At 40.9% G+C, this 26,939-nt stretch overlaps 1 protein-coding gene across 1 annotated transcript; it reads left to right on the top strand.

Annotated features, from left to right (window-relative positions):
* Nucleotides 1–3,375: 3,375 nt before the first annotated feature.
* Nucleotides 3,376–26,424, top strand: cdh24a (cadherin 24, type 2a). Its single transcript, XM_084921010.1, has 14 exons — nt 3,376–3,471; nt 7,100–7,969; nt 12,997–13,291; nt 14,415–14,534; nt 14,896–15,063; nt 17,111–17,292; nt 17,958–18,214; nt 18,316–18,452; nt 18,627–18,748; nt 22,357–22,474; nt 22,609–22,917; nt 23,080–23,272; nt 23,677–24,073; nt 24,842–26,424. The coding sequence occupies exons 2-14, from the start codon at nt 7,301–7,303 to the stop codon at nt 25,709–25,711; spliced, it is 3,837 nt and encodes a 1,278-aa protein (XP_084777136.1). The 5' UTR covers nt 3,376–3,471; nt 7,100–7,300; the 3' UTR covers nt 25,712–26,424.
* Nucleotides 26,425–26,939: the final 515 nt, after the last annotated feature.

Raw genomic sequence — 26,939 nt, 5'->3', positions numbered from 1 at the left:
AACAGAGGTTTTTTATATAGAGAGGTATGTGCTGACCGTCCAAGGCTCTGAGCACAAGACTTTTGAACTTGACTGAATTTAATAGGAAGCGAGTACAGAGCTTTGTGCTTTGAGGAGGAAACAAGGACAGAATAGTAAATCAAAGTTTGAGTCTACAAGGAGAACTGAGTCCAAAATTTGAGTGAGCAATAGTGTTTCTCTTTGCTTGGCCTCTTCAAAGCTTTTTGTTCAATTTTGTTAGTTTTTTACTTTCATGCAAACTGCAGCTGAGAGCGGAACGAGCTCCACTAGAGTTGAGCAAAAAGCACAGTGTCACAGATCCAGCCTTACATCAGTACATCTGTTTTGTTTTTTTAACTTTGAAAATATATGACCCTAACAACCAGAAGATTGGCAAAAATTCGCTGACAGCTCCCCCCTCACAGGCTAATTCAAGAACATGTTTTATGCTTAGAAATCTTTCGCTGTGAGCTCTCACATCCTCAGCACTAGATTGATTACTGCCTGGCTTTGTTTTGTGCTGCCGAAGTAGTTTTGACATTAATGAACCTCCATAGAGCCTGGTACAAGGGATCTGAGGAGTGACCTCGGGGTTGCAAGCTTTCTTTCTAGTCATATCACGGAACACTTGTCTCATCACCACTTGTTTAAAGGCTCTCTTGTTTCTTAGTCATCAGACAGAATTCAGGCTAAGACATGATCAAAAACATGGTTTTGCAAATGAAGGCTGCACCCTGTAGATGATTACTTTTTACCTCATTCAGGTACTGAAATGCATGTTTCTGCTGCAGTGTGAAAAATAAATTCTTTTAAATTAAAAATATCCAAAACAATTGAGGGATAAATCAAGCACAGAAAACACACAACTGTAAGATTAACAATTTAGCATTCCTGTTTTGCAGTGGTTTTGTTTGTCCTTGAAAATTTGCACATTTCTGGTTGGAAGTTACTCACCCAGAAAAACAAAAAACAGTTACCACAAAAATCAGCTTAAAATTTCAGATTGATGTTGTATATGGAAAACACATCTCAAACTGAAATAAAATATGCTATGAAGTGTGGCAAGGGTGGTAATTACAGTCGCACAAATGTTTTTAGCAAATGAGAGAACGCAGCTGGCAAAAATTCCTCTTTTAATGCATCTCTGAGTGACAATTTTCTGGTCCTGCTTCTAGGTGAAGCAACTGGGAGAAATGCAAACTCATTGAAGTTGATTATGCAGACTAGCTACATTTAGGCAGATTAAACAAACACTGCATGGCTTTCAAAGAAGCCACAACACCTAACCAGGAACTACTGAAGGCAATTAAACAACACCTGCTATGTTTTTGAAGATATTTTGTCATAGATGTAGATTATTTCAGCTGGGGACGCAGATGGACAGTGGTGATATTTACAGGAGATGCATTTGTTTCTACCAATAAAAAAATAAATGAAAGAAGCATAACAATTAATTGTTTTAAAAATTGCTGTGACAGTTCTCAGTGAGGCACCAGTGCCATCAACTGGTGCAAACCTTTTTACTTCAATTTTTTTTTAACACTTGGGACATGATTAGAAATATGATTATACACAGCTTTTTTTATCTCAGTCAGCAGCAGTACGATGTCTTCTCTCTTCTGGCTCTATGCACACGTAGACAGGTCAATAACAATGAAGGTGCCAGAAAGAAAAAGAGGAGAATCAATGTTAGTACGTTTTTCTCAAAAAAGTAAGTTGTAAGCTACTTTTTTTTCACCTTTTTGCAAGATAATACTGCCTGTCCATCTGGTTTTGAGATAGACTACGTTACATAGGTGAGATGTATATGCAGCAGAGACAAAGTCAACAAGGTGCAGGAAACGATTTTCCTGCACCTAGAGATTTTGGTCCATATAGACACAGTTGCTGCAGATTTCTCACCTGCACATCCATGATGCTTATCTCCCATTGAATCTAATCCTAAAGGTGCTTTATTGCATTGAGATCTGGCGACTGTAAAGGCTATTTATGTACAGTGAACTTATTGTGCTGATCAAAAAAACAGTTTGAGATGATTTAAGCGTTGTGACAAGATGCGTTATCTTGTTTGAAGGAGGTATTACAGAGTGGGTACACCGAGGTCATAACAGGGATGGATATGGTCAACAACAATACTCAGGTAGGCTGTGGCATTTAAAAGACGCTCACTACTAAGTGAGCCAAGAAAATATCCCCCATTACACCCCCAGCAGCAGCCAAAATCGCTGATATGAGGCGGGATGGATCCATGCTTTCATGCTGTTTACGCCAAATTCTAATCCTGAGTGGTTATTTAAGTTTACTGTTTCCTTCTTATCAGCTCGAAGCAGTCTGGCCATTCTTCTCTGCCCTTTGGCATCAATAAAGCATTTTCACCAAGGGACTTGCAGCTCGCTGGATAATTTCTCCTTTCTGGACCCTTCTCTGTAAACCCTAGAGATGTTTGGGTGGGAAAATCCCAGCAGATCGGCAGTTTTAGATGAGTTAGTCTGGCACCGACAACCATGCCACTTTCAAAGTCATTTAAATTACTTTTCTTCTGCTTGTTTTGAACCTCAACATGGCCGAATGCACTGCCATGTAACTGGGTAATTGCATTAAGAAGAAACTGAAGAGGTATACCTAAAAAAGTGAATGAGCTCAAGCAGAAATCCAGCTGAAACATATCTGAGCTACTGAATAGGAATTCATAAATTTAAGTAATTCATCACGGACACGTGCTGTCACACGCACATTTGAGCAGGTTCCACCAACAAAAAGAAAAAAGGCACGAAAGCAGCTTGATATCACACAGAACTGTCAGTCTGCTGCACTCTGACTCTCCCTGCAAACGGCAAGAAGGACAGAAGACTTAATCATCTGCACATTTGTGTTGACTCAGCAGGGATAATATTAAATGAGAAAAATGGGGAATGATTTGAATTCAACACAAAATGCCTAAGAGCCCGACTGCATGATCTTTCACTATATGTTTACCTGAAACATGTTTTTTTTGTGCGTGTTTTCCACTGTAATAATAAATACGCAGAAATGATGCAGAAAAAAACAGAATGAAGCAAATTAAGAAATTCCTAGGGGAGGACCTCATGCTCCTTTACATGATGTCGCCAATGCTCAAGCGAAATCTATACACACATATTTTGTCCAAGTACACCACGATGAGACTAACAGTTTGTCTTTGTGGCACTCAGTGGCCGCTATTTCAAAAATAGTAGGCTTTTAGAGTGACTATGGTCGTTGTGTGATAGTTACAAAGTAATGGAGAGAGGGAAAATAGAGAGAGGTATACAGAGAGAGAGGGACGGAGGAAGGGAGGGAGGGTTAGACGTAGAGAGCGAGAGCGAGAGAGAGACTGGGCTAAGTGGACAGACCTCACGTTGAGCTCAGATGAACCTCGGCATCCTTTCCCACGTTGGATCATTTCAGCCCCGTTAAACCAGAAGACCACCGGAGCAAAACCGCAAACACACGGTAAGCTTCTTTCATAATTGACTTTTTTTCTAAATCTTCAGAATTCAATAGTTGACACAGACAAGTTTCCAGCCTTCGGCTCAGCTCAGCTCTCCACTTTATCGTCCAAATTCTCGGCGTTTTTTGGAGGCTTTTAACCGGGTCTTTAACTGTTTCTCTGTCAGTTTAAAGCTGTTTGTAGTAGATATCTGCGAGCTGTTTAGGTGAAATAATGGTGGGCTGAGAGAAGGGTCTGGAAAAGCAGACAATTATTTTGGGTGACTGAACTGAGCGCCAAGCTTTGACAGATGGTACGGATGACGCCGTGCTTTCCCTCTTAATTTCCCGGCTAGGTAGGTAATTTTTGTCTATGTGTGTGCGCGCGCCGTTCGTACTCACCTGCCGCGTGCACTTAGGCGCGGGGACGCTCGCTTGCAAAAATGAATGAGGTTGCTGGACCTCGGTTAAGTTGCCGAAAGCGGAATTTGGGGGACGTTGCATTCATTATAATAGTTAGCCCAAGTGTGTAAATCACATTAACATGCATCAAGTAGGTCATTTTTCTGGCTTCTTCCAGCAAGACAAGGTCACGCTCCGGGCTGTTTAGTATATCTCTAGTAGATATGCTAATGAGCGGTCTAGATGTGAGTGTGCGCGTGCATGTAAACTGGTTCGTGTGTATCCGTGACCAAGCAGCTGTGTCACGTGTTGTGGCGAATGTATTATCACAGCCGATCAGGGAGAAACATTCCACTTCCCATCTATCCCACTGTACGAAAATTGGCAGCAAGTCAGTAGGGGGCGCTCATGAGATGGTGTTCAATGAATAGAAATGAGTGGAATTACGTGGCTAGTCCATTTATTGTTTTAGCCTTTTCTAACACGGTATCAATAATTTTCTTTGGTGAAATACAGAACAGTGCTTATGTCCTTGCGTTTTTCTTATAATGAAGGTGATTTTTCCGATAAAAAGCTAGAATTTCCCAATACTTGCTGATTTTTCTGTTAAGGAGCTACTACAGGCCACGCTGCCTTAATGGCAGCCATTGACAGATGATAACTATATTATAGAAGAGTGGTTAGAGTAAACCATGAAAGAAGCAGCTGGTTGTGCTGGTCAAAATGAAATTATCTGTAAATTTCTCATATTGCAGTGCGTAACACTTACAGAAAAGTGTTTTACTTGAGTTAAAAGTGATTACAAAAACAATGTTAAAATAGAGCTGCACCCCTTCTGTCAAAAATATGGTAAAAATTGTTCCAAGAAAATGATTTACATTTTCTACTGCTCCACAGGGCTCCATTAGTTCTCGACTCTCTCAAGAGCGCCCCCTATAAAACGGAGTGTGGGAGTTGACTATCATATTTAAAATTCTCTGGTAATATTACACTGCCTCTTCACATGACAAATAAAACATGGCTAAACACTGACTTATCACAGGGCATTTGCTCACTTAAGCTGTCTGGTGTGTCAAACCTTGACAATAATGAAGTGACTGATGTGCTGAGTACAGTGGGCCTCTCTTCACCAGTCTGACTTGGATAGACTTAAGAGATTTCCCTGTGTGCACTGAGCCAGCGAGAATGGATGAGAGGTCTGTGGGCATTAAGACGAATGGCAAAAGGAGGGTAAGCCAGAGATGTTCAAATGGAGCAGAATCTGTCCACATCCTGGATGTTTAAGCCACCCATCTCCCCTCACCCCCCTCCCCAGTGTACTTCCACTACCACTTCCCCTGCTCTGCCTCCTTTATGCCCCAATCTCCCATTTTTCCTATGTAAGAGGCCTGACATGCACAGGCTATTTTTAATAAAAACGGAATAGCCTTGTTGCAGTGAAGCATCTCGATGCAGAGTGAAGTGAGACTGAAACAGCGATTTGCAATTTAGAGCTATGTCACCACTCATCATTCCATTCTGAGCCAGCAACAGCAAATCGTCCTCACGCTTTCATCCTCTATCCCTTGCCTTACATTTCACACATATCTTACACACACACACACACCCTTACTCTAAAGACTTCAAACAACGGTGAATGACATGTACTGCTGGCAACATGGGTTTTGGACCAAAGCTGGCAGAGAGAAATGTAAGCTGTAAGCTCAGTCTATGCTAATGCACAATAGCTGAGAAAGACAAAAGTGTTTTGGAAGAGCCACTTTTTGTATTTCCATAGATTTGGGAAACCGGCAAACAGATGCCGATGATGAACATGAAGCATTACATATGGATGACTTGATAAATTTCGTGCGCAAAATGCAACAAAAATAATTAAGGGTGGATTGCCATTTGAGGGAAAAATAATGACGTAAAAAGGGCAGAAATTACTTAATATTTCTTGTGATCAAAGCTCAAATTGTCTCTGTTCTCAAGTGTACTTCTTTAAGTGGGTCACTATCTGCAGAGAAGAAAGAACATTGGCTTAATTTTAATGTGCCCATGCAGCATATCGTATCAGAAAATGTTGGGGTTAAGAAATGTTCTGGTTCGTATTATAGAAACCATCAAAGCCTACTGCATTTCTATAGGCCAACTTTGTGCCACGTTCCCTCAAAATTTATCAAAGTACTTGGTGCTCTGTACATTTATTAAGTCAGATGAGGCCAGGGGATTTAGTCTTCCCAGTGTGCACTGTATTTTATGTCCTCTAGCCAAATTATTGATAATTTGCATGAAATGCAGGGAAATCTCTACATTATTTTTAAGAATTTTAGCTTCCAAATCTGTTCAGAAAAGAAACGCATGAAAACTTTATTTACATATGTTTGAAGACTACCTCCCTGTGTACCCATGACTCATGTATTTTGCTGTGCAAAGATGATAATGCACGCCTCCATGCATGCATAAAGGTGAAAGCAGCTGTCAGAACGTTCATTGCAGGGAAAAAGTGAGCCAGAGTGATGGATCCATGTGGGACATGGATGCACTGTCGTATAGTTTTGGATCTTGTTAAGTTGCTGACACTTTGCACTGCATCAAGTTTCAAAGATCAATGGCCAGAGATCTGACTCAAATACTGACAAAAAGCAGATCATTAAACTTTAGGGAAATGAGGACAAGTCATTGATTAAATTATTTATGAGCCTAATTAATCTCTTAAGGGGAACTTGTTTCAGAACTGGGCACTGAAGCATGGGTAGACCATCTTTAGGGATGGCATCAATCACCTGCTGTCCAGGCAATTGTGTGTGACAAGGAGCAGTAAAGTACCTGAGCTCCACCTCATCGCCGTACCTTCAGGCTCTGAATTAATTGAAATTTTTTAGGACCGCACTTACCTTCCTGAGAATGAGATCAATAACCAGAATCACACAAAATGCCAATGAGAGGAATATCATCAACAGTATCAGGTACAAAGCGAATTGTCCTTTTCAGGTAACTTCTTATGAGACGTAATTATCATAGTTTCTGTTCAAAACTCACAGTTATTTGCACAGCAGTTGGCAGAAGGCTCAGATTAGCAAACAAAGCTGTTGAGCAAACGGCAGAACAAACATTTATCTTTAAATATGTCCTGAAAAAAATCTCGTCTTCATATAATGAGTGTGATGGCAGACTTTTTTGTGTCTTTTCACTTCTGTATCTTAAAGCACTTGTTTCTCATAATAATGAATACAGTCAAGATCGCACTAATTATGTCTTCTCTCAGGTGATCCTCTGCAGCATGTGCACTGCATGGGAATATGTGAGTAAAGAAGCCGAAATGAAGACAAACACCAAGGAGAGGGGCGGAAGAACCGAAGCAGGGGCAGGACGAAGGCATGCTGGAAATAAACCATCATAAAAACCGGCAGCTGATCAGCCCTTTGTCAGCCACTTCACAAGACAAAGTTATCAGTGAACCTCAGCAATGGCAGCACATGTTGTGCTTCTTTTTCTTTTATTCTGCAAATGGGAAAGACACGGCATCTCGGAGGCTGTCGGCCTTTCAGAGGAAGATCCGGATTCTCAAGTAATATCAGACAAAAAGCAACAAGTTTTACATCATCCAAAGTCCCTGGACAAAATTTTTATTGGAATCAAAGAATTGGAAAGCCATGTACAGGCTTCAGAGAGTGATGTAAGAACTCTGCCAAATGTGGTTTTTCAACTAAATGACGGCAAACCTAATGATTCTGACTTTAAGAGCAATGCAGCAAAGCAAATCGACATGAGACTTAAACCTTCAGATTCTTCTGCCAAACCTCTTATACCTAAACATAGCTCTGAACTCAGTGTGAACCGTGAGAAAAGGAACAATTTGACTAATGGAGAGGTTGAAGGTGTAATTAATGATCACAGTCTAGTGCCAAGCTCAGAGGAGGAGTACGCTTTCCAGCCTCAACTCTATTTGGAGACAGGTGTCGGTGACGTTCAGCCTGAGAGGCTACGGGGCCTCTCTAAATGGGTCACAGAGTCTGAACATAGTCAGTCAGAGCCTTACCTGCTGCCACACTCTCGCCGCCGTAGGAGCTGGCTCTGGAACCAGTTCTTTGTGATTGAGGAGTACAGAGGGCCTGAGCCTGTGCTCATTGGACGGGTAAGCTTTCGGCACAACCAGTCAGCATGCACATGCGAATCACCTGAATCTCACTGTATTACAACATAAATGTAAATTGCGCCTTATTTTTGAGAACCAACACAGATTTTTGCAAGCACAATCATTTTTATAGATAAGCTATTGCCACGCAAAGGGTTTAATTGGAGCAAACAGAAATCTCTCCTGTGCTCAATACATGTATTTACATAAATCTTTTCTGTTCGCGGTGCATTCATTTATTTACATGTTTTTCTTTGTCCAAATAATATCACAATGACAACCTTTCCACTCTGCTTCATTTATTACCTCTCTCATCCTCTGCTCTGTGTGTCCCCAAGCTCCTGTTTGAGCCTCATTCACTGTTCATACACACAAATCGGTGCTTAAAACCTGCACACAAACATACTACACACAAAGCAGGGATTCATTAAAATTTTCCTACCTGTAATTATTTACGCTCTACAAAGTAGAAATGCCCAAGACCATATATATGTGTGTGTGTGTGTGTGTGTGTGTGTGTGTGTGTGTGTGTGTGTGTGTACACAAATAACGAAAGCGACATAAAAACATGTTTAACTAGCCACTATTAATAAAAGAAAAGGGTTTAAACGAAAACAATGTTGAAAGCTATTAATTTGCACTGGCCAAATATATTAAACATAAAATTGATGGCCTGTCATGCTTGCTGTGTGTTATCACTTTCCCACTTATGGCTTTTGTCCAATGACTGGCTATCAGTCCTCCACCTATTTTCTTCTTTTTCCTTCTAGTCTGTCTTTTATTCATCATTTATCATTTCATCCTCTCTTATTACATGTTTTGTTTTTCTAAATGAACCAACCACTAACGTTTGGTTGATCTTAGTGAACGGATAATTCTCCACCTGAGCAGATTGTCAGGAAATTTGGCCAGCGATTTTGGTATATATAAAAAACCTATGAATTATTGCACTGCTAACTGACTTATTAGTCAAAACAGGAAACTAAAAATAATAAAAGATAATGTTAAACTGCGTATATGGTTTTGGACACATTTTGATCACAGGAGTAAGGCTGGCCAATGTTGGAGTTTTTGAGCCAGAAGTTATTTGGATGAGAAGATGGCGTGCTAAGTTATCAGCTAACACAAAGCTGCATCTATAAAATGTATGAGCTCAATGCACACCCACACATATCTTTTAATTAGTGCTAAGTAACGGACCAAAAATGTATTACAGTATCCTCGGAAATTTCTTGAGTGACTTCACACAGTAGGTCATGTTATTGATTATATAAATCCATTAAAAACACCATAAACAGTGGCGAGGTCCAGTTCAGAGATCCACTTTATCAGAAGTTGGGCCTGTTAGACTACTATTGGCTAAAGCTCCCTTTGTTGGTACATGTATCAATTGTCTGGGCATTTATTTCTCAGAATTTAAATTAGTGAGCTTTCAAAAAGACATATCTTGCAAGCTTAATGAAGTACAGACAGAAATGTATAAAATTAAGTTTTTAACCAGTACCATCAACTAATTACGTGTATGCCCATGCTGACATTTGGCAATTCTTAATGGATGTATGTCACCAATGAATACTGAAGTACTAGCGATTCAGTTGCAGGCAAATCTGTCATATAAAACATTAATTATAAAAATGGCAAATTTTGCCTCATGTTATTCACAAAGATATTACAAGGAAAACAATGTATCGATATTGGTACCATGTATATTAAGAAAATATACCCAGCCCCTCCCCCCCAAAAAAAGAAAACAAAAGTGAACAATCTACAGTCCTCGGCCACTTTATTAGGTTGATATGATAGCAATTCAGTACATTCAGGCATGTAGACGTGGTCAAATGTCTTGTTGAGACTGTAGGTCAGAGAAGACAGGCTGGACTGCTTCGAGCTAATAGGAGGGCAACTGTAATTCAAATAAGCGCTCATTACAACCAATGTATGCAGAAGAGCATCTTTAAATGTGCCACACATTGAACCTTAAAGCAGATGGGCTACAGCAGCAAAAGACTACACCAGGTGCCACTGCTATATAGAATAATAGGAAATTCACACCGACTCACCAAAGTTGTCAAGAAGAAGATTGGAAAAACGTTGCGTCCCAATTTCCATCTTGCCTTGTATCACACTTCGGGCTGATAGTGGTGGTGTAATGGTGTGGGGGCTATTTTCTTGGCAGACTTTGTGCCTCTTAGTACCAACTGAAAATTGTTTAAAAGCTGTTTTCCACCTGAGTATTGTTGCTGACCATGTCCATTCATATCCTTTATGTCATATCCTTGATGTCATATCCTGACTGTGTACCCAGTTACTTCTAGCAGGATAAGACACGGCATCACAAGCTCATATAATCTTAAACTTAAATGGCCTCCACAGTCATCAGATCTCAATCCAATCGAGATGTAGGATGGGATGTGACAAAATTCCCATCGTGGATGTGCAGTCGACAAGTCGGCTGCAAATGACATCCAATGCTATCGTGTCAATAGGGTCCAAAATGTTTCCAGCACCTTGTTGAATCTATACCAAATAGAATTCACACAGTTCAAAAGGTAAAAGGGGGTGCAACCAATTACTAACAAAGTTCACCCAATGAAGTATATTTACCTTCTTAGCATTACAAACATTTCTCTCAATTTACAATTCATGTGCTTGCAAAACAAACAAAAAACATATTTGGAATGTTAAAAATGTTCCATTGCATGCTTGAAAGTGAGGCACAGATCAGATCGCACTGTTTATGCGTCACCATCCCCACTTTTCAAGTCACATACTTGAGTTTTTACCATCAGCACACCAGCAAGCCTCAACTGCTGTCTGTGTCGCAACATGAAGAGTGTCTGAGATGATTTAATCCACTGCACACCTGAACCATTCAATCCCAGGGGTTTACTTGTAGCACTTCACAGTTAGAAGCTCCACGCTAATGCAGCTGCTGGCAGCTACGGCATACTCAGAGTTGGATTATATCAGCTGTAACGCTAACAGGGAATTCTGCCAACCACTTTGTAGCTCGCAGTATACTTTATAGTGACAGTCTAGATTGGATTCTTACCAGTGCGGTATACACCTCATAAATGTTTAATCTTCCACTGTGGTTGTTATTGGTACAGTCAGGGAGGGGTGTTAAAGCAATCAATAGACACGCGGGACTGTTTATTTCTCTGCAAGTAAAGTCTTGATGTTGATATTCATGTAATAAAGCATGCTTCCGTTGCGAGGAGTTCGGAAGCACAGTGTTTTCTCTCAGAGGTAGCTCATTTTGTTTGCCAGAAATAGAGAGATGATCATGTCAAAGCCATTGTCGGTGCAAGGTTTGAGGTGAGCTATCAACAGTTCAAATCACAGGTGCCACCACCCGTGCGAAAGAAGAAAGAATTTCTCTTGCAAGGAAAGCAGTGTGAAGCAGATATAAACCCGGAGGTGTATGTACTGCATGAGTGAGAGGAGGGGAAAATTGAGATTAAAGAGTGAGAGAGAAAGTGACAAAGGGATTGGAAGAGACAGTTCCCTCTTTTTCTTGCTTTGCTTGTACGGGGTGGATAAATTTCTTCCCCACAGTGAGAGTGTTTTTCCATGCTGACTGAAGCGCAGCAGGACTGAGCCAGCAATTAGACAGTGAGGAGAGGAGGTCTGGATAGAAAGTGTGAAGCAAGGGGGGGCAGGGGAGCGAGGTGGGCACAGACTCTGACAAAGATGTCTCTCGTGGTGAAGTGTGGGATCAAAATCAAAGCTAGCTTTAAAGAAGAAAGGAGGGAAAAGGGGGTGGGTAAGAGATGACTAAAAAAAAACCTGAATCCCTTATCTAGCAATTTGTAGGGTATGCTATCGTGAGTATGTATAATCCCAACTTCATCCTTCCAACACATGCACATCACATATACACACACAATATACGCTAATCTTATATTTTTCCTTGATCTCTGCTTGAATGCTGTGCTGTGGGGCAGACAATAGTGTGTAAATCTGCACTTTAAATGCATTTATGTGCAATATTTTCCATCACATGTTCTCACTTTAAGGTGGGCAGCTGTCTTAACCACACAAATGACTCTATGTTAATCATTATGTAGGCAATTAAACTTGTCTATTTTTGTGTTGCACATACAATTTTTTGTGCCACAAAATGAATAAGCCTGGCAACAATCGTGTGCAATTGCTCTGCACATTTGTAAACAGACAATGTTGCAGCTGCAATTGAAAGTCAAGGCTCTCATGAGTATCTAAGGTCCACTGCAAAGATTGTGAATAAGCCTTGTGGATTATGAACATGTGCAGATGGGCCTTGAGGATAGAGAAATGTGAAGGTTCTCGGTCAGAAAGCTCAGTGTGATGAAGGCTGAGTAATCTCTTTAGCTTTCTATTTTTGTGTGTTCGGCCTTTTACCTATCAAGCTCACACTAATATCCTCGCTACCATTAAATACCAAACCAGTATTCTGCACCACGGAGCAAAACAGCCAGACAGAGGGAGAGAGCGAGAAAGAAGGAGAATTGCGAGCAGATGGGCATTCTGAGTAAGCGAGGTAAGTTGATAAAAAGGGAGAAAAACAAGGACTGGAAAACGAGGTGGTTTATAAGGTAAAGGCAAGTCAGGCAGATGGATTTACGAGAAGGGGAGGAAAGAGACAGATGGATAGAAGAGACAGAAAGATTTGCAGATGGATAGTGCTTGAGTTAGCAGAATGCATCTGTGAGCATACATATATGACATTTGCAGCGCCACTGTCCACACTGATGTGGATTTGCCCTCAACAAACCCCCGATGGCATGTTTGGTCCATTGAGTTAATTAGCTGTATGCATCAGTACTCATCCCCGTCCCATATGTATCTTCCACACCTGGTGCCATTCATTTTAGATTCAGTGAGCCCATCCTGCCTTAGCATAAATCACTCATTTCACATAGTCAGGTTTGTGGTATCTGCTAAACAAATGCAAGTGTTAAAGAGTGATACCTGCATCAGCATCTGTAGGTAATGTTGCATGAAGGTGTTACAGCCATTTAGTCTGTATGTATTTGTTTTTCCAGCTGCACACGGATATGGACAAAGGAGACGGAAGCACTAAATACATGTTGGAGGGAGAGGGAGTGGGCTCTGTGTTTGTGATCGACAGCAAGACGGGCAACATACATGTCACCAAGTCTCTGGACCGAGAGGAGAAAGACGAGTATCGTCTCGTCGCGACTGCTACAGACCGTGAGACCGGCCGAGCCCTGGAGCCGTCCTCTGAGTTCATCATCAGAGTTCAGGACATCAACGACAACCCACCTGTCTTCCCCAATGAACCTTATGTTGCCATGGTGCCGGAGATGGCCAACATAGGTATGCAGCAAACAACATTGCAGTGCAACCACACAAAATCTCCTGAGAGGTGATCAAATGTTAGCAGTGTTTTACCCAACAAAGGCTTTGTTCTGAAAAACAAAACAGACACAGTCTTTTTCACTCTGTAGCCAGGGGCAAATCTCAGACATCACTAACAGGTGTCGAGAAACGCAATTGTAATTTTTGCATCTGTGAAAGACTTTAATAAGTTATTAATAAGTTATCTGTTATCTGTTACCTGTTAGTCAACTGTGGGAAATTATATCAGTCAATGTTATAACATAATGAGTTATATGGATCTGACCAAAAAATATATCACACAACACCAAAGCTAGCCCAGCCAATGGCTTAAAAGGAAAATTGCCTGTAGCTGGCTAACATTACAATCGAATTTTACAATTTTAGAGGAATTAAGTTAGCATCCAATGTCTAGTTAGCTACAAAGTCATATAAAACAATAAGCTTGCTTAGCACAGCTTAGCTGGCCAAAATATTAACAGTTGCTATGTTATAGGATTCTTTTTTGCACCTTTAGTTGAAAAGCTAATGCTATCCTGTTGTTGGAAACACACTGCCCATTACTCATACCTTTTTTGCTCAAAGTAGATATTTGGATATTTGACTTGTCAGTCCATCTTTTATATACAGATTATGCTTCCTGCTATCAAGGCTAGAAAGAATGAATACTTGAAAAATATTTCTGCTTCTCGATCACCTCGCCAGCTGTCTATTCATTCTCTGAGTATCCTGCAAACAATCGTGTTTTTGCCAAAATGTGGATGTGGCTGAATGCACTTCTACTGGCACCATTTCAAGAAGAGAAATTGTGCAATATTGTAACTGGGAATGTATCTGTATTTATTCAAACAGCATATGTATTTTGGAACTTTGTGTGTGTGTGTGTGTGTGTGTGTGTGTGTGTGTGTGTGTGTGTGTGTGTGTGTGTGTGTGTGTGTGTGTGTGTGTGTTGTGAGACAGCAGAGAGTTGGATTATATTTGCTCAGTTTTTGGGTGAAGTATTCCTGCTACATGGCTCATTAAGCAGCCACCTGTTTTAACGTTCTTAATTTGAAAGAGTCCATTGACCTGTCATCTGTATCATGCTTCCCCTCTTCTACAGGCACGTCAATAATCCAGGTCACAGCCAGAGATGCTGATGATCCAACATATGGAAACAGCGCTCGGCTGGTGTATGCCATTACTCACGGCCAGGACTTTTTCTCTGTGGACCCTCAGACAGGTCTGTGATATCTTCCAAAGTGCGGCTCAACCTTTTTAAAAGCTGCTTCATAACCTGACTCTTCTGCTGATGTTTACACTTCACATAGCTAATCCCGGCACTGCTCTCACTGTATATATTGTGCACTGTATCCCTTTCCACCTTATGTCCAGTATGGATAAGAACATTTGTGTGTTCCTGCGTTTTCTGTGATCTATTCAAAAACAGAAGTGGCCTGAAGTTACATGCGTGCAGCTTCCTAATTCTAAAATATGTGCATCTGACTCGCGCTGATGGTAATTCAAAGAGGCGCGGTGTCACTGTGAAATCTGTTGCTGTTTTGATTTTGTTGCTGCATGTCCTGCTCTCCTCTCTCCACCAGGCATTTTGCGGACGGCGGTACCTGACATGGACAGAGAGACTCAGGATGAGTATCTGGTCATCCTCCAGGCCAAAGACATGGGGGGCCATCTTGGTGGATTATCGGGAACTACGACCGTCACAGTGAGGCTGAGCGATGTCAACGACAATCCCCCTCACTTTAGAAGGAGTAAGCAGATCAACATTTAACTGTTGGCTACTTTCAATATCTGTCGCTCTAGGATGTAAGTGTGTGTGTGAGATATCTAAGGATGAAACATCTTGTCGTGGCATTTGTGACAGCAGTTTGATATTTTAGCCTCCTTTGGGTCCAAGTCACTTTGACAGATTCAAGATAAGACCTAAAGCCCTAAACGAGCTAAATAGCTTGTAAGTCCACTCCTCTCTGTTTTGTGCACTCTTCCTAATCATTGTTTTTAGCATCAATTGTAATCACATAACCTTTGCCAAGACTACCATTAACGTTGATATAAACACTCCCATTTGGTCCCTGAGGTTTAAATGGATTCTGGCTTGACGTAGAAGAGTGAAAGATCATGTCCACTTTTCTTATCCAAGCTTTTCCCTGTTCCATGATATTAATATTTCATCTTAAAGTTCAGTGCTTTCTGCTTCAATAGACAGTAAAATCACTGCAGAATGTGTCTAACACTTTGAGACACATACTGCATTTTCCCCGTATACTACTTCATCTTTGCTGGCTTTTTCGTCTTCTTCATCTCGCAGACTGTCTATGCTTACCGCTATTCATCTTAATGTTTAAAGCCCCTTCTCCTCACGTTGATAAATTGTTCTGCAATACAATGTTTTATAGAAGCTATTTAATATTTCCAAATGTCAGCAGCCTGTTATTTATTTACTGATATCTGACTACATCTTTCCCCCCTTACTGCAAGTCATTATTTTCAGTTTGACAATAATGCCACAGTTTACGCAAATGGCTCATTTAGTTTTTGAATGCAAGAATGGAATATTTAAATCTTCTTCATTATGCAGAGGAATTGAATGATTAACAATCAGCAAGGTAGAGCTGATTTGATTAAAACGAAAGCATTTCCCTAAATGTGTCACGCAGCATTACGAGATATGTGCAAGTCACCAAGTAAAAGAGACCTGCCTCAGATCGCTGTGCCTGCTTTCATGCCTGCTAAAGAGACACGCTCTAATCCTAACTAAACATAACAGAAAAACAAATTAACTCTGTAATTCTCTTTTTAATAAATACAGCTCATTCATAGCAAAGTGGGAAATAACTCTCAGTGAATTTGAGGCTTTAGAGTCTTTTTACTGTCTTCATTACTGATGGGATTTATTAGACAAGTGTAGCACCGGGGCTGTTAAACTGCTTTCAGTATCAATTGTGTTGTAGTTTAAAAATGTCAGTTTCCCAGAACCATCAGTAAAATGTTACTGATGGCTCTGGGATGGTTCTTAATTGTGCATCAGTTCAAAGATCTAAGATATTCTTTTCTTTTTTTTTTTTGCAATGAGTCAAGGAAATAAACTTTGCATTCGAGTAGTTTGAGTCATCAAATGTTTAACGTTTTTGCCTAATGAAGTCATTCGAGCCATTTTTAAAAATCGGTCAGAAAAGAGAAAATGTCTAAATTGCCGAGCCTAATTTGAACGTCCGTATCAGCGTTGATAGCAAAAGACCGTGCTAGCTGCGTTGACATATTTCCGATACTTGAATGGTTTTTAAAATGGGGAACACATCAGTCTACAGCACAAACACTTGAGGTCCAAAATTACTCTGGTTCTGATTCACTACATATGTTTTCATATTTTTGTTTGAGTAGCACAGGCACTTTGGTGTAAAGTTTCTCCTGTGTCACCTTTTCTACAGCTCGGCTCAGCAAGGTGAAAATGTAGATTGCCTCAAAGAGAAAATTCCACACTAAATTTCCAGTTGCTTTGAAGATATTCACCTTATTGGATGTGATACGAGCTTTAGTTGAGTCTTGAAATTCATTTTTCCACTGAGAACTATGATTGTCGTGGCCCAGTTCTTACTCTGGAATTGCATAAGTAGGCAATCTGGATCTGTTGATTACAGCAGCCGGTACTTATACTTGCTGAAAATAATGTCAGCGCACCTTTAAATCTGGTCGTGAAATGTGTGTAGAAGTGCATGCTTTGATATCAAATTGAGCCATCGTCATCAGCATTCAGTTGCAGCACTGAAACTGTTAAACTCTCTGTTTTCCTCCCTGCAGGTGCGTGGTCATTCTCTGTATCAGAGCTGGCGGCTCCAGGTGTGGAGGTGGGCCGTCTCACTGCCACTGATCCTGACCTGGGAGAAAATGCACAGCTGGAGTTTACCATCCTGGACACTGAGGAGGCTGAAATATTCAACGTAACTGGAAGAGATAAAGAGGCTGTCATTGTGCTGAACAAGGTGAGTGACTGGACGCAGCTGCAGCAGAGATGTGCAAAGCAGCTTTACTTTATTGCCTATACCAATTTTCATAATAGCTTACTATTTGAAGCCGTATGTAGGTTTTTATGCTTAAATAGCCACATAATGAGAAAAACATCTCCAATTTGCAACATTTGCGGTGATTAAAAAATGTGCTTTGGTCAGGTATTTGCAAATTAATTTTTTATAAGCAGATAAACACTTCAGCACCCCACTCAAACTCCCACTGTTGCTGATAGGTTCAGACTCCCCGGGCTCTGCTATGAGCAATTAATGAGTAACAGTGAACGAGTAATCAACTGTAGCTCACTTGAAGTGTTAAAAGCAGCCAGTGTGAAGTTGTCTTTTTACTTTTAAGCGTTTTAAAAGCGTTCGACATTCAAACATAATTATTGCACTTTGGAATCTTAGATTAAGAGGTTGCAAAGTAGTAGTAGTAAGACGAAAGGATGATGATTAATTTCCAAGAAATGTATGAAAGCCAGATAAAAAATGAAAGTCTAAAATGGAAGTCGTATATTACACCCGGAGATAAATGAATAATGAGGTTTTGCATGTGGGCAGTAATAAACAGCATATCCATATTTTAACCATATATGAGAGCTCTTAAATAAAGAGTAACTGCTTTATTCTTTGTTCAACAGATCCTGGATTATGAAACACGTAATTCGTATACTTTCTCAGTGGAAGTTACAAACCCTATAGTGGATCCCCGATACATAAGAAAAGGTCCCTTTAAGGACCAGGCAACAGTCCGGGTCATGGTCCTTAATGCTGATGAGCCACCGCGATTCTCCCAGGCTCTGTACCATCTGGATGTTTCTGAGAACTGCCCCCCTGTCTGCTCTGTCGGTCGGGTCTACGCCGTGGACCCCGATACAGGACAAAGCACCAACATTAGGTAATTATCACACCGACACTCTCTCATTTAGTCACCTGCTCGCTCACTCAGGGCTCTCTTTGCCCTTCCTATTCTTGATGGTGCCTATTACTTTATCTCAGGTACTCCATCGATCCCCAGTCAGACCCCGAGGCTCTGTTCCGCATCGCCTCTGACACTGGCTTTATCAACACTGTGATGGAGCTGGACCGTGAGCAGGAGCAGTGGCATAATATCACTGTCATCGCCACACAGAGGGGTATGTCAGACCTTCTGCCCTCGGGCGCTCTGAGCAGCAGAGCTCACCAAAGTAATCTTTCACTGAAAGCGCTGCCTGCAGTAGGGAATACAAAGTGTGTAGTAAAAATGATAGAAAGTCTGTGCAAATTTTTTTACATTAGTGTCAGTCTCTTGTTTTTTTCTTTTTTTTTAGACAACCCGAATCTTGTGTCAAGGGTTGTGGTTGCCATAGAGACACTAGACCAGAATGACAATGCGCCGGAGTTGGACAGGCAGTACACGACGTCAGTATGTGACTCCAGTGCCCCCGGTCAGGTCCGTTCTTGTTTTGTTTTTGCCTGTTATTTCATTTAACTTCAGACTGTGCTCTTGTTTTTGTTCATTCTGTCTCAAACTCCCGCAAGTGATTGTTTTTCAAAGCCTGAGCAACTTTCTGTCCCACTTACAGAGGTAGAGACCAGATCACCTTTTACCTCTCAGATGTTTGGGATCCCTTAGAAAGCAAAGCACATTTGTCTTTTTAAATCCAGTAAAACAAAAAGTGATTAGAGATGTTGTAAATTAAATTCAGGATTAATGAAATAATTCATCATAAATCCTTTAGGATTTTTCACGGCGCATCTCTGTAGGCGTGCAGAGGCCCATTTTTCAGCAACCATCATGTGCTGATCATGGTTGCACAGCTGGAAAGAAGTAGATTTTGGCTAGTCCAGTGTGTGGAGAACCAGCCTGTCTCTGGACTCCTCAGGGAATTTTGTTCTAAGAAATACTAGCATAATCAATTAGCCTTTTAACATGATAGGCTTGCATTAGGCAACAAAATATGCCTTTGATGTTTGCTGACAGTGGAACTTTGCGATTGCAATGACATTATTATTAGTATGATGAATTATTCCACTAATTATGATTGTCATTTACAACATATCTTATCAGTGTTTAGATAGCACACATTCACAACAGTCTTCAAGGTTCTCTATGTAGAAAGGTAAAGTACCTTACAATATCACGGGGATGGTCTATGAGCAGCAGTCGGTGACACGGAAAGGAAGAACATTCTTTTAACAGGGATCTCCAGCAGAACCAGGGTCAGTAAAGGGGCTGTGGTGTGCTGAGACCAGCTGGGGGTGTTAGGGGGAAGAAGATGGGAGACAAGGATAACATAGAGAGAGCATAAACAACAGACAAGACAAAACAAAAACTATCTGAAGAGAAAAAGAAGTTACTTACAAATCAGGATTGAAAAGAAGGAAGTGTAGGAGTGGTCAGTGCATCATGGGAAATCCCCCAGCAGCCTGAACCTGTAGCAGCATAGCTAAGAGATAAGCTATATCAAAAAGGAGCGTTTAAATCTTAAAAGTAGAGAGAGTGTCTGACTCCAAACTGGGAGCTGGTTCCACGGGAACATTTCTGGTAGCTGATTGCTCTGCATCCCATTCTACTTTTAGAAATTCGAAAAGCAACAATTAAGCTTCCAGTCTGAGAGTAAAGAGCTTTATTAGGATAATATGGTACTGTTAAGTATTTAAGCTATGATGGGGCCTGATTATTCAGGAGGTTGTTTGGAAGGAGAGCTTTTGTAAAGTAAATGTGAAATTTAACAGGAAGCTAATTAAATATTATGTACGAGTAAAATCACTGTGATTAAAATAGATAAGCTCAGATGAAACTCACCCTCAAACGTTCGAGTAGCTGAGTGCATTTGCAAATATTATAATAACCGATTCCTAATTTTAATATAGATGACTGGTATTCCTTCAAAGTGGACCTTCGTGCTAATTCTGTTGCACGGAATTAGGAAACTTGAAAAAGCAAAGCATTAGTGCGACTTTAAAGCTGTAATTCTTGGTTGGTTGATTTGACAGCTAGTGCAGCAGTGTGTTTTAATAAACAAAGGTCAGTCAGTAACAATTGCAGCTCTGATCTAATTTAATTCTGAACATTTTTTAAACTGATCCGCTGTTATAAGAAATAAATGAGTGGTCAGTTTTTGTTTCCCGTGACTGCTTCATAATTAAAGGCCTCCCTCGTGTTTGCCTGGCTGGTTGCTTTTATAATAAGACAAATAATAAACCTGATTTATTGGGCAGTTACAAAACAATCTTATAAAGTGCTTTTCATGGATGAAGCGCACATTTAAAACAATAGGCTAAATAAAATCAGTCATCCATCCATTCATTTTCTAATCCAATTGGGGTTGCAGGTCAGTTGAAGCCTATCTCTGCTGACTTTGGGCAAGATGTTGAGCGTGCCCTGGACAAGTAGCCAGTACATCAGAAGGTAACACAGTGAGGCACCAAATACTCCCTCATGGAACCAGGAAACTGTAACTGTGTACCTTCAGCAATTTATACCACAATCAGATCACGTCCATCACCCTTTAACATACATATGTGTCTATTCTGTTTCACTGATTTAGCTAAAGTTCTCCAAACAAATTAACAAATTTCTATTTTTTCTAAATAAAAATTACGTTGTAACTAAAAAGGAAAGAGACCAACCTGCCTGTTACCAATGCTCATTTCAAAGGCCTGAGTCTCTGATGGTATGCAAGTGCAGCTTGCACATCTGGAAAGATGCTGATGATGGTTTTAGAGCAACATCTGCTCAAATTCAGATGACGTCTTTTTCAGGGAAGGCCTCAAAAAAAGACCTTCTCTGTAAAAAATGCCAGAAAGAAAATGCTAAATCATATATTGTATGCAGAGCAGCATGGCTTTGTAGTGGAAGAATCTGGGTGTTGAACTGGGCTGCCTGCAGTCCAGATCTTTTGCCAACTGAAAATATTTTTTGCATCATGAAACAAAAGAAAACCCAGGACTGTTGAGCAGCTAAAATCCTCTATCAGCAAAGTCCAGCAGCTCGTCTCCTCATTTCCCAGACGTTTACAGACTGTTGCTAAAAGAACAGTGGATGCTACACAGTGGTAAACATTTTATGCTCCTATAAAATTCAAAATTGTTTTTTTTCTTCTTAAAATGCTTCCTTTTCGTTTTTGTGTTTTTGTTGTTTTTTTTTAAACTTTTTTTTTTTCGTTTTTATGTTTTTTGTGAATAAACTGGGAGTTTGTGAGGTTTGCAAATCATTGCATTCAGATTTTTCTTTTCTTTTAAACATTTTATACAGCTTTGTTTGTATATTAGCATTCATTGCAACTGAAAGATAAAGCATGAAGAACTTTTCAGAACATGCACAAAGTCTAATTTTTGCATAGAGTGCAGATATTAAATGGCAATTCAGACTGAGAGCTTTATTCCCCGCTACCATTTAAGTGTGAGAAAGTTTCTATGTAAAAGTGCAAACAGGGGGAAAATGTGAATTCGGAGGTTGTAGAGGCTGGACTGTAGTCAGACTCATGTTCCATGAGTTCCACAGTCACCAGTTATCCTGACATGCGTGTAGAGAAAACACACACAGGAGCGCGTTTGATCCAAAGCCTTCGGGTTACAGTTTGACGCTGCTAACTCCTGTAGCACTGCCTGCAAATAAAATCAGGGATGTAAAAATAATAGAGAGATTTAATATGATAATTCAATACAGCACTATACAGTGAACATTAACGAACAGCACTAAAATTAAAAACAGTAATGTTGGATCATACGCATCGTTAATTCCTGTAAACCCCCTGTGTCAGACAAACACTATAAACAATAAAAACATCTGTGGAGGTAATTTCAGAATCTAAATTGAATGGTTTTTGCTGCAATAATGAAAACAACAAAAATTATAAAACTAGAAGTACACGTTTGAATAAGAAATTTTTATTTGATTGATTGTTTCATTTGAACAAATTTAGATGTTTTTGTGAAAGACAGAAATGCTTTTTCAACCTTTAATCATCCTTTGATTTATTTTGTTTCTTCTTAGAGAATTCTAACCTCCTTTGTATTATTAAAACAATGAATTTTCATCTGTGATTTCTTCAGGTGGTTCAGGTTTTACGAGCCATCGACAGAGATCAAGGAGGACAGGACGCTTCGGTTCACTTCAGCATCCCTCCAGAGTCCAGCTCTGCCCTCAACCTCTCCATCAGAGAAAGCGGAGGTTGGAAACATTGGCCCTATTTTTATTTTCCATGCAAAACCCAGAAAACTGACACCAGCCAAAAGTGGTGCATGTTTGTTGTGCAGTGACTGTGTATGATGTGTGTGTGGTTTTTTTTTCTGCCACTTTATCAGGTGTGACAGCCAGCCTGGTGCTGCAGACAGCCTTAGAGCCCCTGCCTGGCTTCTCCTCATCTTTACTCACCCTTTACGTGCCAGTCGTGCTGCGCGACGGGGCCTCGGGTCTAACCAACACTGGCACAGTCACCGTGACTATTTGTCCCTGTTTGCGGGGGGGCATGCAGACTGAGGACAGGGGCAGACAGAGGGACAGGAGATGGGAGAGACACATGGTTTGTCTTCCCGTGCCATCCGCCTCTCCGTCTCTTATATTCAGTTTGGTGACATTACTGGCCATGCTGGCCTGTGTCACAACTCTTCTGGGTACGGTTGGTCAGTTCTCTGAAGTCTCTGAACTACTTTAAATATTGTGTGTTGTTTGTGACTTTTTTTAAAGACGTTGAGCACTTGTGTCAGGTTGCTTCTGTAATGTCCAAAGAGTATATGGTCATGTGTCTCTTTTTTTTTTTTTTTTTTGCCCGTTAGTGGTGTGTGCACTCTCGCTGTCATTGCGCCATCAGAAACGAGACTCCCACTCAACCTTCGAGGAGGATGATGTCAGGGAGAACATCATATCGTATGACGATGAGGGGGGAGGGGAAGCAGATACCGCAGCTTTTGACATTACAGCGCTGCAGAGCATGCACAGAATACAGCACATGCACAACAACCGAACCATGTGAGCTGATCCCAGAAATAAAATAAAAAGTTTATCCTGGCTTGTAGGAAGTGTGTGTGTGTGTGTGTGTACATGTTTAGACATCTTTGTGAGGATAGAAAATTGGCATGCCACTATACTTGTGGGGACCAACAGTCACTTACAGGGAGAAAAGCCACATCCCCACAAGTTTGAAGGCATTTTTGAGGCTCAAAATGTGGTTTTAAGCTACAGTTTGGTTATGTTTAGTTTTAGGGTTAGGGTCAGGCGTTCATTTTTGATGGTTAGGGTCAGGGTAAGCAGCTAAGGAAAGCATTTCTTCAATTAGATGTCCTTACTAAGATATGAAAACGAGTGTGTGTGTGTGTGTGTGTGTGTGTGTGTCTTTGACTGTGTGCTTCTCTGACATTTATCTCTTGGCGCAGATGGTACACCCAGCAAAATCTGCCAAGGGCCAGGACGTACAGCTGGAGTCGTCACCCACGCCCGGGCCTGGACCCTCAGCAACGTCCGGGCTCCGCTCCGCTCTACGGGCGCTTCTGCTACGGCCTCCACACGCTGCCTGTTCTCAGAGATTATCCAGCCGGGCCACTGGAGGCAGGTCTGCAGCTAACTCAGCTGACCCACGGGCTCACCAGAGGTCATTTCAGCAATTCCCTCATCATCCAGAACCAGAACACCTTTGAGCCTGTGCTGCACTCTCCTGAGATGAGCACCAGTAGTTTCGAAGCAGAAGGCATGGTGAAAAGCAAAATTACAGAGCGAAATGAAGGCATTGAAGCAATCGCAGCTGGCACAAAGGAGAATCAGGATCCAGCTAAGGTCAGACAAGAGTGCTGAAAAAAAAACATGAAATTTAACAATGGTTGTAACAGTTATATGGATTCAAATAAGGGATTACCAACTTAAATGAAAGTTAATAGCTAACTGTGAAATTATACACTTGTAGGGGACCCATTCTGCTGTGTGACGCTCATATTAAATATAAACATTATAAGGCTGATGCTTTAAACTGATCTAATGCTCAGTTTTAGACAATTTTATCTGTTCTTGACTTTGTATGATAGCAGAGAAAGAGAATGCCCTAATATGTTGATGATATTCTGTTTGCAAAGGGTAGCCAATCAGAAGAAAGCTGGCTAAAGAGTTTAAAAGAGTGGGTAATCTGAGGGCCCAGTAAAAGACTAGTGGATACATTTAAGAATTATTTTAAACTGTGAATCAGTGAATGATTATGTGATGTTTAAGTGTCCCTTTATGATTATATCAGAAAGATCTTATTTTTGGCGTGCGAGTCTGAGACTGCACAGCCTGTTCAAAATAAAAATAAATAAAACCTTTGGAAACTAACATTTTTAAAGTTTTTAGAGTCACGCAACCAGTCTTTCAAGATACTGCTCAGATCAAACGTCTCAAAACCACATACTGCACATAGATGAACTGATGTCAGAACAATCAATTCAGGGGTGTTTCAAGTCCAGAATTAAATATTTAGTGGTGTTTACTGGAAGAAAGTTGAAAAAAGTCACTCCTTTGATTCCATACGTTTCTCTCTTCGTGTCTTTTTAAATCATCTCCTTGTTTTTCCAGACAAAATCAACAGAACCAGAGTCGACTCCGATCACCAGCATGGCCGCAGATTCGACCTACTGTGACCCAAATGAGTCTTCATGCCAAAGTCACACCAGCTTCTCATCAAACCAACAAGAGGGGCGACCGGGGTCATCCCAGACTCAAATCAGCACTGGAGCCACGAGCTGCACCGTAGATGACATTGATACTGATTCTTCTATTCCCTCCATTTCCGAGCAAAATTATTCAAACAGCAGTCAAATGAGCTCTGTAAACACTCCTGTGTACCTGAAAGGAGACACATACAGCATTGTGGGCTCGCTGAACCCAAACAGCCGAGGGACGTGTATGAATGGGACTAACAGCAGCGGGCTGTACCCAGCGGGAGTGCAGCTACTGAACATGTGTGGACTCCAGGGAAAGGATTTGACCCCACAGTCTTTGCCCTTACCTGAGGGGATGTTTGGCAACAGCAGAGGCTGGGCAAGTGGGGCGGAGCCGGCGAGAACAGAAACGACCAACCCGCAGCCTCTCAGGATGGAGGAGCTCTTGAATATTCGTCTGGACCAGGTCACCTTTGACCTGTCACAGCCACCATATGACTCACTGCAGACTTACGAGTTTGAGGGCCGTGATTCAAGGGCCGAGTCGCTGAGTTCACTGGAGAGCGATGGAGAAAAGGATGACGGGAGTGTGGTGGGAGGGATAGAGGAGCTAAACCAGAAGTTTCAGAGGCTGGTGGAGATTATCCGAGAGAGGAAGAGGGAAAAGGAAGGAGAAGGAGAAACATCAGCGCCAGAGCGAGGCAAGACAGCAGAGACCACTCTCAGTGAGACTCATAAACAAAGTGAGGACAAAGGAGCTAAACTACAGAGATGGGATTTCTAGACTCCAATAAAAGAAAAGTTTCAGAGAGGAGAACTATGTTGGCAGTGATGGATTTTAAACACAGCAGGGGTGGCAAAATACACAGCCTCTGACAGAGATCGTCTTGTTGTTTGCCCCCTGCCAGGAGGGATCCAGGAGGCTGACAGTACAGTGAAGATTTGTGGCGCAATCAGTGCACAGCATATAGTTTTCACCTCCACTGAATTTTAGCAAATGCATATGGAACCTGTCACTTTTCACACTTCTCTTGTAACTGATATTAATAATGCACTTGGGCTTTCAAAGCTAACATTATGAAAAATTTACTTTTATGTAAAATATTGATTCTAAGCCCTGAAAGCTGCATTGTTAGAAAATAGGCCTCATCAAATATTGACTAGAATTGTGACATTTAATATTGATCGTTTAATTGGGGCACACGCTCTAGATAATCCCTGAAATTTATAAGCATTTGGTTGGAATTGGAGAATTTTAAAACACGAGAATTTTAAACATGCCATGACACACACTGCCGCATGTTTACAGAGCCTCTCCAATGAGTCTAGTTGTATCATGTAGCTCTGCAGAGAGACTCCTGCAAGTAGTCACCATTATAGTAAAACCTGCTCACTATGCAATTTGCTCACAATTAGAAATAATTAGACTGTCACTGTCAGACTTGTGTGTTGTTGTGAAAGTACAGTAAAAAATGTTCATATGTAGATAAACATCAACCTCGACTTCAGTGATTATTGCTGGATATTTACTGGAATCGCCACACGGGAAATGCAAAGGACTGATTTTCAGTTAAACTGTTGCAGACACGAGCTTACACTATACAATTCCCCGTAATTTCTCCCACGCAAGATTATTTATAATTCACCATTGTGTTTGGCCGTCTAGAATTATCTCCAGAGGCTTATTTATCTCCCACCTTTTAAAGAGACAAAATTAGGCAAAAGCCATTATGCGACACAGTACACACAGCCATTGTTCTTGTGATGAGCCCAGAACACAGGCAACAGAAAAATAATCATTTACTTTGAGATTTGGTAATGTTATTCAGGCAGTTTGTCATTCTGACAATGACTCATTTCTATAGCTATTTCAAACCTAATTTATTATTCAGGGGGTATCAGAATGAGTTATTAAAATAACATTATTTTCTATAACATCATAAAGCAATTTTTACTTTCTTCAGTTTTTCCCCTGTCCTGGCTTCCTCTGTAGTGGGAATTTAGGTCTTAAT

This window comes from Perissodus microlepis, chromosome 23 (genome assembly GCF_051167445.1).
Source record: "Perissodus microlepis isolate ML-2025 ecotype Zambia chromosome 23, ASM5116744v1, whole genome shotgun sequence".
NCBI lineage: Eukaryota > Metazoa > Chordata > Actinopteri > Cichliformes > Cichlidae > Perissodus > Perissodus microlepis.
This window is presented reverse-complemented; position numbering and strand designations above follow the sequence as displayed.

Excerpts from the sequence above, each read along its gene's own strand:
- cdh24a (XM_084921010.1), top strand. The coding sequence starts at position 7,301 with ATGGCAGCACATGTTGTGCTTCTTTTTCTTTTATTCTGCAAATGGGAA. Across the intron at positions 18,749-22,356 it reads ACTCCAGTGCCCCCGGTCAG|GTGGTTCAGGTTTTACGAGC; the intron begins GTCCGTTCTTGT and ends TGATTTCTTCAG. Across the intron at positions 22,475-22,608 it reads CTCCATCAGAGAAAGCGGAG|GTGTGACAGCCAGCCTGGTG; the intron begins GTTGGAAACATT and ends CCACTTTATCAG.